Source organism: Erpetoichthys calabaricus, chromosome 1 (genome assembly GCF_900747795.2).
Source record: "Erpetoichthys calabaricus chromosome 1, fErpCal1.3, whole genome shotgun sequence".
Classification (NCBI taxonomy): domain Eukaryota; kingdom Metazoa; phylum Chordata; class Cladistia; order Polypteriformes; family Polypteridae; genus Erpetoichthys; species Erpetoichthys calabaricus.
The window spans coordinates 78,616,354-78,636,778 of NC_041394.2; the positions used below are offsets into that span (position 1 = coordinate 78,616,354).

The 20,425-nt window shown below is 36.5% G+C and overlaps 3 protein-coding genes across 4 annotated transcripts in view; 2 read left to right on the forward strand and 1 right to left on the reverse strand.

The window, feature by feature from the left end:
• The window catches only part of lrfn4a (leucine rich repeat and fibronectin type III domain containing 4a), a 36,526-nt gene extending 24,494 nt beyond the window's left edge, over window positions 1–12,032 (forward strand). Inside the window, exon 3 of the mRNA XM_051932389.1 lies at window positions 10,152–12,032. Within this exon, the coding sequence (XP_051788349.1) occupies window positions 10,152–11,010 (859 nt within the window). The 3' untranslated portion in view covers window positions 11,011–12,032. The remainder of the gene's footprint in view (window positions 1–10,151) is intronic.
• pcxa (pyruvate carboxylase a) overlaps window positions 1–20,425 on the reverse strand; it is a 725,880-nt gene that overhangs the window by 232,602 nt on the left and 472,853 nt on the right. The window lies entirely within an intron of this gene.
• The window catches only part of LOC127525812 (leucine-rich repeat and fibronectin type-III domain-containing protein 2-like), a 170,292-nt gene that overhangs the window by 24,494 nt on the left and 125,373 nt on the right, over window positions 1–20,425 (forward strand). The window lies entirely within an intron of this gene.

The following is a 20,425-nucleotide window of genomic DNA, read 5'->3' on the forward strand; positions in this document are numbered from 1 at the left end:
ACATTACTGTCTAATTGCAAACCCTGCCATACCTGAATACAGCTGCTGCATTTCAACTTATTTTATAAATAGACCACACTACTTCCTGTCTTACACACACTATGGCACCCATTGTGACCCCATTTAGAACTAAGCGGGTTAAAAAATGGACTTACTTCTCTAAACTCCATTTGCTGTTATTCCATGTAGTGATGCAATAGCACAAATTATAGCAAGATATACAATTTAATCATTAACATATGTTATTAAGCTTTTGATTTGACAACAGCAATTTCAGTTTTTTATTCACCCCTCCAACCCCAACCCCCATCATTCCCCAAACCAGTCAAGCCCTTTACGGTTTCCCCCCAAGTTTTTCCATACATGAGCACAATACATTACATACAGTATTTCTCTAATATATGAACAGTAAATGGACACTGCAACCCTGAACGTTTAAAGTGCACTGGAGGAAATTGGGGGTTTGTTTTTAGAAAGAAACTCTACAGGCATAGCCTTTCCAGTGATGATTTTGCTGCTGTGCAGTCCCAACATTTTACCAAGTTGTCTCCAGACTTGTATTCTTGTCCTGAGAATCACTTCTGAAACAGCTAGATTACAAACACCACCCCATGCACACACACCTTAAAGAATGAGACAGTGAGGGAATAAAAAATTGACTAGCCTAAAGTTGGCCAAAAAAAGATTTTTAAGAATTGTTAAGATTTTCTCAGTTAGCATCTGTACAAATACTGAAAACCTAGTTTTAGATTGCTGGCAAGAAGCAGTGATAAATGGAGTACAGGACACTCATGCATGGCCATCAGGGTGTGCATTTTTGTCATTGCACCAGGCTCACATTAAAGTGCATACCTGTCATTGTGACCACAGGCATTGTGGTCAGAGAATATTGTCACCCCTGTGAGTACCCATAAGATGAGTGGACTTTTTTGCCCTCAGCTGGGAACATTTGCAGCTTCAAGTCTTCAGTTTATTCCTTTCCATTGTTAACCCACTCCTTTATGAAACCTCTGCCACTGCCTGGGCTTACAGAACATCTGTCTGAGGCTGAAACACTTTTGAACCATAAATGGTTGGAATGTAAATATGGAGGGGTGTGCTAATGCCAACTATCACTGTAATAATTTTAAAATAAACTGATAAACCCAAAGGCAAACTGTATAGAATTGGGTTGAAATTGTGAGTCAAAGTAGACATTTTAGCAAGTTATTCAAAAACAGAAACAATAATTAGTCTAAATATACTTTAGCTCAGATTTGAATTTGAAAGGAATTCAATGTTTTGAATTGAATCAATAACTTTTTTCATTTTGATTTTAAAAACCTTTGTTATAAAATACAAAGATATACCTCAAACACTAAACTAATGATAACAGCAGAAAACTGTTGTCCAATAGTGTGCAGGATCTACTGAATCTCAAGGGCTAAACAGGAAAAGGTTTGAAGGTCAGACTAAATGATAAATGGAGCAGAGCAATTTTCTGCAAGCTATACAATAATAATAGGACATAACTAAATGAAGAGAACTAAACTGAGACAGCTTGTGTAAAAAGTCAGACATCTAATTTTGAAGCAATATACTGAAAAAGAAAAAAGAAACAAAGACCAGACAAAGCAGTCACAATAGTACTGTACATTTTTTATCATCTTCCCTGGACTACAGATATGATTATAAGTGAACTGAAGCCTAATGTAATGAAAACAAATTTGTACATTGATATTAGATGTACATACAGTGTACATCTAATATCACATTAGTTACTTTACAAATGAGTTTGTGATAAAATATCCTACTAATGGAAAAAATATAAAATTGTTTCAATTATTTGTAATGTGTGTAAATTTTATCATCATACATTTTATACAAAAGAGACTCTTACTTGCTCAGATTTAAGATAAACGTGTGAATATGATAAATAGAAGGGAAATTTACAGGTGTCACTGCTATCTAGACTGCAGTTTAAGCTTCAGCATGAAGATGGTCAAATTTTGACATAATACTGTATTTCAAGCACTTAACATATTCCTTAGAGAAGCCTATAATGGCTTAGACAAAGAATAATGACAATGGGGTGCTGGTTCATTATGATGTGAAGTGTTCCTTGTCTACACTGTAGAGATTGTTAATGATGCATGTTTTTGAGTAACAAAAAGGCAACACCATCTTAGTCTCCGTGTCTGCGCAAGAATGACCAGCTCAGAAACATGCAATACAGTTGGCAAGAGAGTCACAGCAACAACAACAGAATTTATTTATATAGCACATTTTCATACAGTAGCTCAAAGTGCACAGCAATATACTGCGGATGACAGGAAAATATAGTACCCTAAGTTCTTGTCTATAAGCCGGACTCATGTATTAGCCGGAGACCAAAAATCATACGAATTTTTAAAATAAAATCGTATCATAGATAAGCCGGACTCATGGATAAGCCGAACATACTATAACCTATAACTAATAGAAGGGAGGGAGGTCAGTGGTCTCACTCGCGCCCATTTAATTTCTTTAAGGGGGGAGAGAGTGTGAGATATTGCCGTCTCTCTCACTCCCCGCATGGCGCGGTTGGAGCGGCCGGAGCGCGTTCTTTCTGCTCTGGGCGTCGCCGAGTCAACACGAGCGCGTAGCGGTCATTTAAATTGTGATTTTATATGTAAGCATATTTAAATATATATCGCGGATTTCTGCGGACAATGGGTCTTTTAATTTCTGGTACATGCTTCCTCAGTTGGTTTGCCCAGTTGATTTCATACAAGGGACGCTATTGGCAGATGGCTGAGAAGCTAGATTGCTTACTTTTCTGTCAATCTTGCGCTGACTATCTGTGATCCTGACGTATGGGGATTGAGCAGGGGGGCTGTTTGCACACCTAGACGATACAGACCCTTGTCTAAAAATGCTGAAAGATTATCTTCACGTTGCTATCTTTTGTAAAGCTGATTCCTGAAAAGACATGCTGCACAGTGCTTCGCATACTTAAAAGCTCGAAGGGCACGTATTGATTTTTGACTGAAAAACAAACTCTCCCTCTCTTTGTCTGCTCCTGACGGAGGGGGTGTGAGCTGCCGCCTTCAACAGCTTTGTGCCGCGGTGCTTCGCATACTTAAAAGCCAAACAGACATATTGATTTGTTTCTTCCTTTGAAGAGGAAGATATGTTTGCATTCTTTTAATTGTGAGACTGAACTGTCATCTGTCTTGTCATGGAGCACAGTTTAAACTTTTGAAAGAGACAAATGTTTGTTTGCAGTGTTTGAATAACGTTCCTGTCTCTCTACAACCTCCTGTGTTTCTGCGCAAATCTGTGACCCAAGCATGACAATATAAAAATAACCATATAAACATATGGTTTCTACTTCGCGGATATTCTTATTTCGCGGGTGGCTCTGGAACGCAACCCCCGCGATGGATGTATAAGCCGGACTTATGTATAAGCCGATATTCTATTTTTTCATTTTCACAACTTTTTTCCTTAGATAAGCCGCGGCTTATTGACAAGAACTTAGGGTAATTTAAATATAGGGACAGCAACATAATCATTTAAATTGTATATATGTTGGAGAGGGCGGCATGGTGGTGCAGTAGGTAGCGCTGCTGCCTTGCAGTTAGGAGACCCGGGTTCACTTCCCGGGTCCTCCTTGTGTGGAGTTTGCATGTTCTCCCCGTGTCTGCGTGGGTTTCCTCCAGGTGCTCCGGTTTCCTCCCACAGTCCAAAGACATGCAGGTTAGGTGCATTGGCGATTCTAAATTGTCCCTAATGTGCGCTTGGTGTGTGTGTGTGTGCCCTGCAGTGGGCTGGCACCCTGCCCGGGGTTTGTTTCCTGCCTTGTGCCCTGTGTTGGCTGGGATTGGCTCCAGCAGATCCCCGTGACCCTGTAGTTGGTATATAGCGGGTTGGATAATGGATGGATGGATATGTTGGAGATGAACAGAGTATATTCCTACAGTCTTATTTTGTTCAGTTTAGGGCCATAAACAAATCTAAATGTAAGCATGTTTTCTGCCTGTGCTGCATCTGAAACATTTAAAATAATACTCTAAACTTTAACAGTGCTTCAGAAAAACATCTCAAGTAAAATTATGGTAATTTTCTCAAAAATTAGCAACTACTGCTTACAGGTAGATTTTTACATTTACTTCTTTCATCACATAGCTAGAGTAATACAGTAAGCATTTGCTGTTCCTATTACAGCAGCAGATGCAGTTATTATTTCACTTTACTTTTAATATGTTTTTTGGCAAGGACAGACCAGACCACATTATCCTTAGCAACTTTCCTCCTAGTGAATTTCCAATTTATGCTCTAAGCTTAATCAAGAGAAACCATATCATCTTATCCTACAGGATGCCCTAGATCTGCCTCTGGATCTTCTTCCAATAAGCTGTTTCTACTACATCTCCCATGAGAGGCACATAACATTCCAAACCATGTACACGAAACTGGCTTCCCTCAACTGGAAGCTACAGCACTTCTAATTGAAGGTCCTTCTGTGAAGCTCAGTTCCTCATCTTACACTGAAAATAAGCCCATGAAACGTGCCTTGGAACTTCATTTCAATCATATGCACTTGTGATCCATTCTCTTGGTCAAGAAAGGAGATGTACACTGATTAAATACTTCATTTCCATAACATACACACTTCAATTAACAAGGTTAAACTAAAAACTTTAAAAATAAGTGACTTATACCAGCTCCAGTGATGCAATTTTATTGAAGCTATTAATTCTGATATTTACTTCCTCCTCTAAAATTGTCTGGTTATTTCCCCCCAGTTTATTAAGATGTGCAGCTTAATTATAATTTAGATTGGGTCACACACCAATACTGCATCTAATGGAGCTTTACAGTTTAAAATGCAATAAAATAAGTGTCTGCATCAGGTGTTCTGAAGAGGAAAATGGGAAAGCAAAAAATGTTGACATTTTCATTTCTAAAATTAATGTGATTGCATTTGACTAAAAGCATTTACATATCTTGATAGAACTATCAAAAACACTGTTATTCAGATAATTTAGAATTCAACTGGGCTGGGAGAGGATGAAAAATATATTTCAAATGGATAGAAAAGTCCCCCCCCCCCCCCCCCCAAAACAAGACTATTTTGTCCTGAACCAAAACAAAGAAGATGCTGAGTAATATCTGCATGGATTGTCTGAATAACTGAGTGATGCCATTAAATGAAATGTCCAGTCAGATCAATCACAGAGGAGGACAAACAAAAATACACACATACTTTGTTAAGCATATGACAGGTACTGACTTGTGTGTCACCACTGCATGCTTTTACTTATCACATAAACTACAGATAATGTAATAGGAGGCAGCTTCTTGTTTTACTGTTCACTGAATCATTGCTTCACCAAGACGATGCGATAGAAAAAGTAAAGGATCATACTCAATAACTAAATGACATTTGAGACCCTAAAGCAGTCAGAACAAAAAAAGTCTAAACCCTAAAGCACAATGAGCTGAAATCAGATGGGCAAGTCACCCGTCAAACTGCAAGGTAGGGGCTGAAAGCTTTTAATTTCACATGGCCTTTAAGGGATGTGCTGATAGACAATTTGAAGAATGTATCTGATGAAGGTGAAGTGCGCTAGGAGCTAACAGTTCAACTATGATTAAAGAAAGGGCATGTAATTAAGTGGCTACAATTGCAAGCTCTTAAAAGGATTCAAGTATTAGCCTATAGTGCTGATTTGCAAATGCACACACAATAAAGTGATGGAGAAAGTCTGGGTTAAGGAAGCAAGATTCCGTCTACTTCATACCAAAAAAGTAACCAAAATGTTATACTAAGTCTTTGTTTCTCAATACACAGTGTAAAGGATACCAGTTTTGTAAAAATGCATTGTAAAATAAGATCACCCATGTCTAAGCCCTCCTTTCCACAGAAGGTTTGCAAGGAGCTAAAAGGGCAGTACTGCAGAAAACAATGGAGCCAACCATGGATGTACAGTAAATCCAGGCCATTACAGAGTAAAACCTATAATTACAGTGCAGGTTCAGTGTTGCCAATTAATCTAATACTGTATTCACTTCCCTGGGATGTTGGAATAGCGAAGACTCAGCACAAAAACGTGAACATGGAGAAAATGCAAAATATACAAAAAGTTACTGGAGCTCTGAATGAGCTGCACTAACCAGGAGTCTACCAGCAAACCAAATGGTCTTTTATAAATAAACACAAATACAAACAAAATATATTTACAATTAAATGTAATGTACACATTTGAAGTCACTTAATGTTTAAATAAAATGTCTAACTGTAGCCTGATAGAACTGAAACATAAAATACAGCAGTTTATTTTGCGCTGCATCACCGATACTTGGAAAATACATAATGCACACCACTGAAAAGGTAGGCTCATGCTGCACATGGAAGAGGGGGGTTATGGGTGAAAATGAGCTTTGATATTTAGAGTGCACAAATCAATAAGAAAAGAGCATCTTGCTGACTATGCAAGTTGCAGGCTGAGCTACTGGATTTCACCCAGGGATCAGCTTACCTTCCACTGTCTTTTTACCCCTACTCCTGCATCATGAATTGACAAATACAAGGGCTGTAGCTGCAAAGATTTGCAAGCATGGGTCTCTTGAGGATCATGTCAAGTGGAGCCCACACTCCAATCATTCTTTTAAAAGGAAACAGGAAAGGTTAAGTTATGAGGCAAAGATTTTTTTTTTTTTTTTTTTTTAAATAAAAAAAATGCAACTTTCATTGTGCTCTAATCCACCCCCCTTTATAAGCCTGGAGATAAAACTATAAAATGTTACAGTCTGATTAAAGTGTGATGGCAGGCAAGCTGTAGTTACTTACCCCACTGGAACTGTACAAGCCTAATCATTCCCACTATAAACACTGCCTCTGAGTGCACTGCCAGCTGGTGTTTTTTTCACAAAACTATGCTAAACTAGGTTAGATTTTTAATTAGAAAACCAAAAGGGGCCATAATGCACCGCGCCAAAACATCTTATATTTTTCGAGGTGTCATGTTCTGCATCTGACTATGGCAAAATCTAAAAGGGATTTGTGAAATTAAACATGAGCTTATAACAACCACCAAGAGGAATGCCACATTTACAGGGCTAGCATTTTTGTTTTGCTACCTTCCCTCCAGCAGCCCATCCAAAAAAAGTAGATTGTGAATTCATATCCGCTACAACTGACTCTCAGCGGAGCTCACTAGCATTCCTTGTTGCTATGCAGAATTCTCTCACACATGCCAGCTCAGAGGAAAACACACACACACACACACACACACACACACAGAAAAAGGTGAGATACTGCAAGAAGGCCTATAAAAAGAAAGCTTTTTTAAATTTTATAACAGTACTAAATGCAGTAGGCTGAAGTGAGCAGTGTAGGTATTTTGATTGACAAACCAAGAAGAAGAAGAAACAAAAGTGCTACTGCAGTGCACAATGACTTTGGGGAAGAATCACTAAGCACAGTAGTTACATTTTAATGTCAAAAATAAGGAAAGACTTGAACCTTTCTGAGCTGACATTGAACCATCATGGGTAAGTAGTTTCATTAGTATGGGTCTGTTAAAACACAAACTTGACTTAAGCCTGAGACACACATAGTGCTCCAAGAGAGGGACAAGACGACAACAAAGTACTAACACCATGTTAAAGAAAAATAATTGGAGTTGGGATGAGAAATTAATTTAAATGTTTTTAAAAGTAATTCTATTGATCCTAACTGTATATTGATGGGACCGATTTCTTCCAGGGAGCAGTCATGCCTCTTAAAATGATGTTAAATCACAATTTAAACAAAATAAAAAAAAAAAAAAAAAGTATTTGCAACATCTCCAAAATGGAAGCTACATCCATATTACAATCAATATAAAGTGCCCTGTCAAGACCAAAAGCATCAATACCATAACATACCACTGTTACTAGGTCAAGCCACAAGCACGCATAAAGCATGCTAAATCTACAGTTATATATTACACAGGCGTCCGCTAACTTCAAAGAATCGCCCAGGGCAAGGGATGTAGTCCTGATGCAGTGGAGGTGTTACTTGGAAAAACTAAAGCTTCTTCCAAAATTTATTGTTTTGGTGCGATTACTTCAGACTGACTGTTGTGAGTTGTTTTCATTGCTATCAGTAACCAAGTTGACATAATGTATATTAATTTTTCGATGCCAATATTCACTTAAGTGGACGCACATGTAAAATGCATTTGCTTAAACAAAGCTCACTTACATGAACACATTGAGGCATAATGCAAGATGTAATATGAATAATGCACACAAAGCAGTAGTAAGCTAGCACATAGAACAAATGTAGCATCTGACAAATACGGAGGTATTGTATCAGACATACTTACTAACCCGGTTAAACTGTTGAGTAAAGTAATAGATTTTTCTTGTTAAAGGTATTCATTGACATACATACAAGGCTACATTCTGGCACTGGGGACAAATCAATATGAGCTTCTCTCTAATTATAGGGGAGAGGTCAAATATACCGTACTGCATAAGACAATATCATCACACATACTTAAGTAAACGGTCTTTCAAATTTGTCATGACCGTAGAGCCAATACCTCATGCGAAAACAATCACTGCTATACCACTTTCATATCATCTGGTAGTGACTCATCCTGTGAGAGTACAGGCAGGCGAGACACTGAAGGTGAGGAGCCGTGTGAACTGAAGGTGCGTAAAAAGAGGTGCAATGAACAGCACAGCAGGTTGGATTGTCCGTCTTGGGCCAAGCAAAGTAAACATGGTCACCAGTGTTGTATGAAGACTTGTGAGAACAGTTAGCCCCATTTGACGAAGAGGGTGAAAGGAAGGCTGACACACTGGCATAAGCAGCTATTTGAAGGTCCTTAAAAGGACTGTTTATGGTAGGAAAAGAGCCTGATCAGCTCCCATTATTAGCCTTGAGATATTGCTCATCCTCTGTCTTTAAAGAGGACTGCTGTCCTCACAAGTCTTCAGGCCACATTCTTTCCTTTGCTTGGTCTGAGTCAGAACATCCAACCCGCTGTACTATTCATTGCACTTTTTAATCTTGTGGCGATTAAGGACCATGATGCATGCTACAAAATACAAAACATACACAAGAGACACTAGTGAACAAGATTGCAAGCAAGACGTTGATGCCCAATGCCCTACCAGACCGCCAGAAAAATTTTATAGTAGAGTGTTCTTCTTTCATAGTAAATGAGAAAATACAAAATATTTAATAGAGTACATATATTTATTATTTTTTAGTGAAGCATTTAAGTACACATATCTAATTATTAGTTAGATATGTGCTGTACTATTATATGACTAGCAGCACAACCTGTTTTGTTTAAAATGCACATGGTGTGGAAAGGTCATTGCGCCAGCTATAGCCGTTACAAATGTGATCGATTGGACATTAAAGTAGCAAAAAGATACTTGCTATGGACCTTGGATGCAAGTACAATTGGACATTACTACTGTAGATAGGACATACGTCAATGGATACCAGTACTTATTTCTGACTTGCTTTTAAATTTGGCTCAATTACACCCTCGAGACTACAACTGACATATGTGGTGCCACACATACTTCCTTACTTACCTGGTAAAACTGCTGGATGCTACAGATTACCTCCTATATATATTTGCTACAAAAAAGTTTACAGTAGGGCAGGACGGTGAGGTACTGTTTAGTAATAAAGAGTCAATGTCCTCAGAATTACTTGCCGTTTCTGTAGAAATCTTGGGACTCATTGTTTTCCAACCAAATCTTCAAAATGAGTTTTTTTTACTCAATTTGGCAGTTCTAAAATTATGTACCATGTGGGGTTCTGTGTGTTTGTGACAGCAAGCCCAGTCATGAACTGGCACTGTAAAAAAATGGTGGCAAAGGCTCAGAGAATAAATTATACTAAGTGGGTTTAAGAAAATTATGTTATGATGTAAACTTCTTTTAGAGTAGCTTTAAGCAATCATGCATTTAACAAAAAAAAAAAAACAAAAAAAAAACACCTCTCTTTGTAATATGCTTGACGGAGGAAGTAATGTATATATATGTCTATTAAATAGTATCATTGCTGAGATATTCATTTATAAGTCATAGAAAAATAAGATGAATTAAAGTTCAGTTAATAGAATTAATAATATCCCTTCAATGATTTTCTTTTCCTTCCCTTTTCCTAGAATTTTACCCTCCACAAGCAAAGCATTTGGACTCAAGAACCTGGTATCAGGAGTAGACTACGATTTGTGTGTCCTGGCAATTTTTGATGACATTGTGACTTCTTTGGCAGCAACCAAAGTGGTGGGCTGTGCCCAGTTCACCACCAAAGACGATTATCCACACTGCCACTCACTCCATGCGCACTTCTTGGGAGGCACACTAACAATCATTGTTGGAGGAGTAATTGTAGTCACCTTGTTGGTTTTTACAGTTGTCATGATGGTTAAGTACAGAATCTGCAGCAGTGCCAACTCACTGCCAAAAGTGACTGATGTATATTCCCAAACCAATGGCAATCAACTTATGCCAAATGGGATTTTATCACAACGAAATATGGCTCCTCTTCCTAAACCCCCAATTATGGCAGATAAAAAAAGAGCACCATTTTCATCCGAGCATGATCATATGGCCCAATATTATGGAACAAAAATTCAATGCAAGAGGGTCAAGCCTAGGTACAGGAGTGAGCAGCATCACACAATGCCAGCTACAAAATTTGCTCTACCACCACCATCTGCAGAAAACTCACAGGACTACAGCAATGAAAGGTCTGAATGGAAATCCTCTTCCACAAAAGGGGCAACCTGGGAGAGGCCTTCCAGTGTTGGGATTCCCAAAACCAAGCGTAGCTGCTCATTTGACATGGGAGAAATTGCCACAACAACCTGCTATAGCTACGCCAAACGGTTAAGTGTGATCTGGACCAAACGCAGTCAGTCTCTGCATGGCATGATGATGCACTGTGCAGAAACAACAGACATTACAGGTAAGAAGATGATCTTTCCAAACACAGATGAGCTGGAAGAAAGTGTAGTGTAATACTCCAAAAAACAAACAATGAACAAACAGGAACAAATCTGAACCACAAGAGGCACAACCTTCCAGGCTAGATGGTGGTGGCTGTTGAAAATTACACCAACTCCTCTGACCAGCCTCCACAGGCCACGGAAATAAAATGCCCAGGTGTTTGTGTTTTTTTTTTTCTTTTCTTGTGCTGCCTCTCTGTGCCAATGGATTCTGAAAAGTCTCAGATTGTTAACACACACACAAAAAACGAGTACATAGAGTGTACAAAAGGCTGTTGCTTCTTTCATCCAAGGTCTTTACAGTTTCACACACACACAAAGTCTTCTTTATTTTCCCCCCCCCTTGTAAACCTGAACTTTCATAGCCTCTTTAAACCCATATGCTTTGGTGATCTAAATTCACAAGAGGGAGTATGGAAGAGAAGTGATATAAAGAAAAAAATATATAAGGCAGCCAACCAACAAAAACACCAATGAAGAAAGCTATCAGAATTAGTAACTTGTAAGGCTGAGCAAATATGCCATATTCAGTTTGACACAACAGCTTGGGGTTTGGAGTACAACTGAATACGCTTCAGCGAGAAAGAGAGAGATGTCAGATGGAGCAAAATCACCTCTGAAGAAATTACATTTTCTGAGAAAAATGAAGAGGAGGAAGTGCAAGTCACAGCATTCTGTGATCATGTTTTTCTTTTTGGTCAGGGTAATAGACTAGGAGGGTGGGAAAGCATCCATTTGATTGTAATTCCATTCTTAAATTTATACTTTGGTTTTTAGCATTAAGGAAAGATAAATCTGTTTTTCCTGGATCTACACCTTCCTTAAAATTTTTATTTTTTGATATACTTATTTATATTACTTTGTTTTATTTATGTATTTTTTAAGGGGGTGTGTGTGCTGAGAAGGGATTGTAAAGGATTTATTATACTGACAGACTGGAAACCTCATATTGTTTCACTTTTTTATTTGCCAAAGTTCATGTATCCTGACAAACAACAATAAAATGTTTTGGGGATTTTTTTCCCTTTCTTGGCATTCTATACTTTCTGTAAAAAAAAAAAATGCATGATCACAGAATCTAAGGCTTTGTTGTGTTATACGATTTTTTTACTCTGATGAACACTGCAGATACCCAGCATTCATCACCGATTCTTTAATTTATACTTCTTATATACAATTTGCACATTCTTTTGTATTACTATGCAATACACTTAACGCATAAATGTGTTAAGAATACATTTAAATATTACATGGAATGACTGAGTAAGTAAAAATATCTTGACCTAAAACTAACCATTAGTTAATACACACCTTTTTTTTATCATCATCTATGAACGTCAATGTCATCCACCCAAGAGATGTGTGGATTGCAATTACAAACATTATACAAATTACATACTGTAAAAGAGAAAAACCCAATAGTTATTTGTACCCCATTTGAAGAGGTTTATAACTCTAGTTTTCACATTTGCAGAGTTAAAATACAGATTAAGTCTATACATGATTAAACTCATTCAAGTCACTAAGCATGTGTTATGATAGCATACATCCAAATACATGAACCTACTGGTGGAGAGCACAATTCTCAGCAAAAACTGAATCATAGAGGCAAAGACAAATTAAAATCAAGCCTTGGGAAATATTACAGAAAAGCAGTGTGCTCTGTAGAAATACGTAAATGGTACAGTTTAAAAGCTAAAATGCAAATGGTCATCCTTCAAACTTGCTTGCATGTGGAACAAAATCTTTGTAAAAGTAGAAACTGCTTCCATTTTTTATATCAAGAGCCTGTCCATAGAAAAAGCAATTTTGTGTATCATTTTCAATATTCTTTCAGCTATCTCCTCCCATCCTAACCACCAATGATTTCAAAACTATTCAATAAGTTATACTTTTTCTTCCCTAAACGAATGAAAGTATTTATAGACATTTGGTATTATAAAATGAAGCATTAGATTGAGAGGCTAATGCTTCAGAAAGATACCGTACAGTATGATATACTGTAAATAGACAAAGTGAGGAAAAAAGAAAAAGTACTGGTAGCACACTAATCAATGAGCAGCGACAGAAAGAGAGGCCAATCTGAAAGAGGGCAGGCAGTATTTCCGGATGCAGAGAATCTGAGTTTGACACCCCTGGTGTAGTGGTATCATTGTGGTCGAAATAGAACACTGTATACACCCAATGTGGGCCGGAATCTTTGGTGTATTTAGAGGTCATAGGGCTCTATGCATACAAAAAGGCTTCACAAATGACACTATAATCTAAAAGTGTCGCTTCACATTTCAAATGTAATGTGTGATTTATACTATGCTAGCCCAGTGGTTCTCAAAGTGCATTCTGGGGAACACTTGTGGTTAAAAGGTTTTTGTTCCAAACAAGTTCAGGTTTCAGCTGGACTCCTAGCCTAATGAAATATGCTCTTATTTCCCAGGATTTAGAGTCAATGTAGAAATAATTAAGCTAAGTTTGGTTTTCTTTTTATGTTTGAATGAAACAAACATTTAAGTATGTTACATGTGAATCATTTATTTTTTTATTTTTTTATTTTGTTTTACACCATTCTCCATTATTTACTAATGAGCATGGGGCTGACACTGAAGTATCTGCAGCCTTTCGGCATTCTGTGTTGTAAAACTGATGAGAACAGCAGCTTGCAGCCACATGAACCAAGTTGGAGAACAATTACTATAGTAAATAATTTACCATAATTTAACAGTAAATTGGTTGAACTGTTTACTGCTTTTATTTTACAGATCTAAACACCTATAATTACAGTATTACTATTGGATTGAACAATATCAATTAAAGACCAGTATTTAGATAAGCTGCTTTCCTGAACTAATAGGCATTACTTTAAATTAAATATAAAAAATATTTTAACTGATAAAAGATCTTTATTTATTAAAATATTGCAAAGTTTTTAGTGTTAGAATTTTTTTATAATGTACATTACTTTTACAGGCATTCCATGTTTTAAGTCAGCATCATTGTGAGTCAATGGAAATACAATTATTCATAAAATATTCTTGCACACTGAAACAATGAATTGATATTGGCAGCTGAAATACTGCCTAAATGTGAACTTATATGCATTTGATTTAAATTTTTATTTACTATTAATTGCACTACAATTTATTTTACAGGTTTTTTTTTTTTTTACATTAGAATTAGTCATTCCTACTTCTTGATGTGTAATTATAAATATGCATTTTTCCTTATACTATATAATATAAACAAAAAAATAAACCCAGTACAACCTTTATTTATTTATTTTTTTTTTTTGTACGAAACTGTGAACTAGTTTATCAAAACGTATATATGCAGAACGTTCAACCACTAGAACTGCTAAACTTAATAAATGTTTGTGAGTTGTAATGGAAGTATCTGACTCTTTCTGTAAGTGCACTGCACTAACATTCAGAAGATCCATTTAACAATAGTAATAGGCTGTCTTGTTTATTTTTAAGTCATCATTACAACAAGTAAAAGCAGCAGCTTTTGTTTCTGTATGAGCTTTTGACACATCACTCATCAGATGCACACATTTGAAAAACAGGAAAAATGTGCCATTGTCTCTCTCTCTTCTTGTTTTTCATTTTCCTATCTATAGTGACATTTCATGTGACACTTCTATGAAATGAGTTAAGAGTTTTTATAAAAAAAAAAAAAAAAAAAAAAAGCGTATGGCAGAGCAAACAGCCAAGTCCTCTATTAGAACAATAAGCCTGTATTCCTGAATCAGCAAGGCGACTTTCACAGTCCACGATAACACCACCACATCAGGAAAACAAGGACATGCAAGTTTGAAAGCCTTAATTCAAAAAAAATCTCAAACCTGTCAGTACCACGGAACAGTGACCAGCCCAGACACCTGTGTAGCTTTAAAAAGTGAACAGAGTGGCAGAACTCGCTCTTCTCCTCCCCCATCTATCTACCTTCGTCATGAGATCTTTGTCATTGTGGTTAAAAACTAACATTCTTTATGAAAGTGTGGCTTGTCTTATTTTCATATTTTCTCTGTTGGGTCATTAGTAGTTTTTATTCTAACATTTAATTAGCTGTGATGTGTTGTGCTATGCAAACAAACACAATGCATTTTAATGGCTGGCATAAATGGGATTTGTGTAAATTACACATCGATGCGATTGAGATATATATTTTATATATATTTTTTGGAAAAACTAACCTGTTACTGCAGGCTGTACATAACATGTTTTGAATACAGATGATGCAGGATGCATTAAAAAAGGTCTATGGCTGGATCTGGCCCGTGGGCCTCGAGTTTGACAAACCTGCACTAGATAGATTCCGCAAAAGATTCTCATGTGGAGGAAGGTTAGCTGCAGGTATTTTGTTGTTTCTCTCCGTTTTTAGCTTCAGTTGGTTTAAAGGGAAATATAAATGTAGTCTACTTGTCGAGCTGCTTCCTCCCACATGTTTAAAATGGGGTCTCATCCATGGTTCTTTTCACTGATCATGCCCTGCAATAAGAGTGTTAGGATATACAATACCCCAAAGTGATACAAACTGGGGGGGTTTGGGGGGCTTAGAATTGAACAAAACACCCCCACAGATTAAGAGTATAATGGTTGACTTAGCAATCAACCGAGTACATTTACACTAGTGGAACTAATCTTACAGGTGGTTGTTAAACCCATGCTTCACCTGTGGTTGAAGACAGTTTTAGAAAAACTGTAAATCAATATTAAAAAAAGCAAGAATTTAAATTGGTCTAAATTAATGAAGTATTATGGTGGAGACTAAATAGAGTGCTTTGAGAAATAGTGAAATGGATATTGTGCAGCCTGAGCTCCAGAACCTCCAGTAAAGGTTCAGTGATGTTGAAATCTGTCTTCAGAACATATTACTTCTTCCACGACTTAATGGTGTGCTGACTTTGGATAACACAAGTTTATGAATTGTAGCCTTATCACAAATTCTACTTTTATGAAGCTAGCACACTACAGGCTTTGTCGAGACTGAGTCACAGTGATGCAGATTCAGTTCTGTGATCATATCTGAAATGGTAATTCTGTGGTATTTGTCACCTATTCATCTATACATCCCTGTCCATAAGCTTTTGCCTAAAACTATCACTTCTCATTGCTGAAGCAGTTGCTGATGTTTGGGATATGCCAAGATTGCCAAGAACTTTCTCCAAATGTCACAGACTTTTCTCCCTTGACATATGAAATAATTTTGCAGTTTTTGAGACCAATGCAACGGCAGTTTGGGTACAGACAATTTGGCCTCTTAATTAGCTGCCTCAGGTTGCTTCGAAATCCCACATATGTATCAAAGTGCTAATTGTCAGACTTCTTTTACAGCTGACACAAACTGCTCATAGGCAATCAATCTAATATGACTCACCCTTTGCAGCTGCATTTCTAAGTGTGATTCAATTACTTCCAAGTTAAACTTTTTTTCATGTGGTATTTCCGGTACTTTGTCCACCTTCTGTGCATTATTCAGCAAAATCTTTAAATTCAGAAGCCTCTAAACTTAGGCTTTTGTATAAATCAAAACAATTTCAGAATATTGTAGGCAGGCAGGCGAGCCACTTAGATCTGAGCCCATTCAGTAAATGATCTTGCCTGATAAGTAGTGCAGATGCAGTTTTTGGCTTTTTTGCTAGTTACCAAAACAAGCTTTGACACAGGAACCTGACTATAATTGCAACCATCCATTTTTAGAACCCTTAATTTGTGCAATGCACCCCATCCATTAGCAAACCTCTTATGAAGTACCACAATTATGTAATTGGAATTGATACGTAGATTTAAACCATTCCACAAGGGAATAGTTTAAACAGCTATCTCTGAGACCTGCCACAACTGACTAATTCTGCTCATTAAGACAAATAAATATTAAAATAAAGTCAGAGAAAAGGTAATACAAAAGCCACAAGCTCAGGAGAGGTAGAGGAACACTGAGACTCTGAATATTCACCTAAACAGAGCAAATAAATGTACTGAAGATAGAAACATGTAGGAAATATATTCAAGTGGGTAACTTTAAAAAAATAAATCTAATCCCAATGATATGGTCATGAAGGTTAGATGTTTCAGGGGATAGCAGCCAACGGGAAAATTTGAGATAATATATAAAAAGTTTCTGTACATTATCTGTGTGGTATAACTATAAAAACTCCATATGATTCTGTGAAAAATCATATTTTTTAAAATCACAGTAAATGTGATGTTCTTTTAGGAAGTTATTAAACTAAATTATGTTTAGTTTCATGACTTGTTAATACTTAAAGGAATATGGTAAATTTCACCAGGCATTAAGCTCACATAATAAATTTTCTTCTTTTGAATTTAACTCTTTGTGGACCAATGTTTTCTCTTAACAAGGCCTTCAGTTGCTGGACTAAAGGCTTCTGTCATATGTCCCTCAGGTAGAGTTGAAGAATTGTCAGTAAAGTCTTTGTTCAAGGAATCATTGTTGTTTTGTTTAAGCCCCACACACAACCATTCATTAACAATTATTTTGATGTTTGATTAGACTTTGAAACTCTTGGTTTAAAACGTATTTGTTTTTAACAAAATCGAGAGAGAGAGAGAGAGAGAGAGAGAGAGAGAGAGAGAGAGAGAGAGAGAGAGACAGAGAGAGAGAGACAGAGAGAGAGATAGAGAGAGAGATAGAGAGATAGAGAGATAGATAGATAGATAGATAGATAGATAGATAGATAGATAGATAGATAGATAGATAGATAGATAGATAGATAGATAGATAGATAGATAGATAGATAGATAGATACTTTATTAATCCCAAGGGGAAATTCACATCTATTGGATATGCTTGTTTCGAGACAAGGTTGAAAAATGCTCTCCCACTACTTCTACATGTCATATGAATACAGTGAGCACAGTTTGCCTGTCTGATTATGTTAAGTTAAACTATGAGTGTGTGTAATGTAAAACACTGCCTTTCTATCAATAGCATGACGCTTAGCTAAGATTCATAAATTAGTAAAATTATACAGAATAAAAAAGGATGCAAACCTCTGGCAACCGTTTTTGAATCAATCACTCAAAATATGGTTCAGTAGCAATGACTTCCTGATACAAGAGAGACCACATAAGGTGAAATGTGTAAAAAGAAAAGATGGCTTTAAACACGCTTCCTGAAGTTCAGAAGTTCAAGTATAATTGAACAGTTCAGTCTGTATGAAGATGTTTCAATGCTGCTCATCTTATTTTTAAGAACAGTTCTTAACCTGAATTAAATTAATAGGCTTTGTTTTGTGGTGAAATGCAAGTTCAGAAAAAGTAATCAGTGATTTTTTAAAGCAAGACACTCTTAAGCAGAAGAAAAATATTCATTTGGCACATTAAATCAGAAGAGGGTGCTTAATTTTATTTTTCAGATCAATCCAATGGTTTTCATAAACCATAAAATTTGTACTGTTGTTGAAAGTACCTGATTGCTGTAACATCATCACTGAAAATGTAAGTATAACTGGGATAGGTTTCGAAGAAAAAAAAAAAAACCTTACTGAATGTATACTTATTTAAAATTTCTTGTACATTCATTTCTTTACTGCAATAACATTCTCCCACACTAATGTACTCTACTGTACTTTATTAGGACTTCGCTCCAAAATATTGGCATGTATAAAGGACACAACAAACTCTTCTATGCTCTTTTTAAGCTAAACATTTAGAAATCCTACTACAACAATGGGCCGATTAGTTGGGAGTGAACAGCATACCACGTGTTTCACTCTGAGATGCATCTAATGTTGTTTTACCATGGTATAAACTGGTATTTTTCTCACTATCCGGTATCAAAGGGGACTAAACAATATTATGAGTTTTCTTACAGGGCTATCTCCACACCAAAAGCAACTGCCAGAAGCTACAAGACAGATATACCTGGAAGAAAACTTATGCAGACATGAGGAATTGTACATGGGTTTTGAAGAATGTAGCCCTGAGGCAGCCACACTAACCAGTTTGTTACATCTCCAAAAGGGAGAGGAGCAAACAAACAAGTGCACAGCATCCTAAACATTTAAGCATCAGTCAAATATACATCAATAATGTTTTAGATGATATTTAATAAACTTCACATTAGACTTAACAGGACAAAGGAACATTATACAATAAATTGTTCTTGATCAAAGATGCACACCTACCAGTAAAATGATTAAACTCTTGGATGGTCTCCGCTACACAAGAAACTGGCCAGGTCATGTGGACCCTCATTACTTTTTAACTCATTGTCAAGTGGATTGGAGGAACACCCTAAAGCAGGAGCAACAGCTAATTATTGTGACATGATTGTCAAAACTATTAAAGTTGGATACTTTGAGATGTTTCTGATATGATAGAAAATCTGCTAGAAGTATAGGAGGACCGGTTTTAAAGGCAGCCCTAAATAAATTAAAAATAAAAACAACGAAAACCAAAATAAAACTGTAGGAGCTAAGATGTAGAAAGTGAAACTATTTCCAGCACTGCAGCAAAAAAAAAAAAAAAAAAAAACCTCCTTAAAAATGATTTCAGACCATACTTGGAAATGTGGATCACCACGTCACCTACTATAACAACTGATGCCATGAGGCATGCTGATAATAAAGTGGCATACAGAAATCATTTCTGAATTAAGTGACTGAAAACAAAGGTGAAACTTAAAGTCCTATGTGATTCTTTATCGGGATTTAACTGAAGCATATGAAGCTTTTAACAGATACTCTTTCCTTTTAAATTGGTAAGAGTACAATGTGAATTGACCTATATATTTAAAATACTGGTATGAGTTATGTTTAGAAATTGAAAAATATAAAAACATTTTTCAATGAGGCTCTATCTTATCTCTCTTTAATTTCACCTTTAGAAGATGCTATTTGGAATAATTAACTACTAACATAATTGTTCTAGAATGCCATGGGTTATTTTGTTAATATTTTCATTCTGTAAAGATTCTTCCAGAATTTTAACTTTTAGTCCCTCAGGTTTCTGAACAATAATTTCACAAAACTAGAATGGGGAAAAAGACGCATGCTTATTGTGGTTGTAGATGAATTTGACATCATTTCAGGCATTCACCAGTAACAAAGTAAGCCATATTTATTACTAAAAGATTCAATTACCTGGTGAAACAATAATTCCGTCTTGTCCACAGCTGCCTGAAATGTTTTTACTGTATCAGATTAAGACTGGAGATCATGAGGCAGAGCTGTGAAATCAGGTCCAGAAATGAAGCAAATACACTGAAGACAAAGAAAAAGCTAAGCTGTTTAACTTGTCAGCAACAAATTGTGGAGCTTATTTAGTTGGCCAGGTAAAACGGTGTGGTATTAGATTTTTGGAAAGAGACTGTTCCCATGAAGGGTAGTGTGAACCCAATGATCAGTGAGATATACAGGCATTCGAAGGATAAAACTGTGACCAAGACAGACACACAATCTTAAAAAC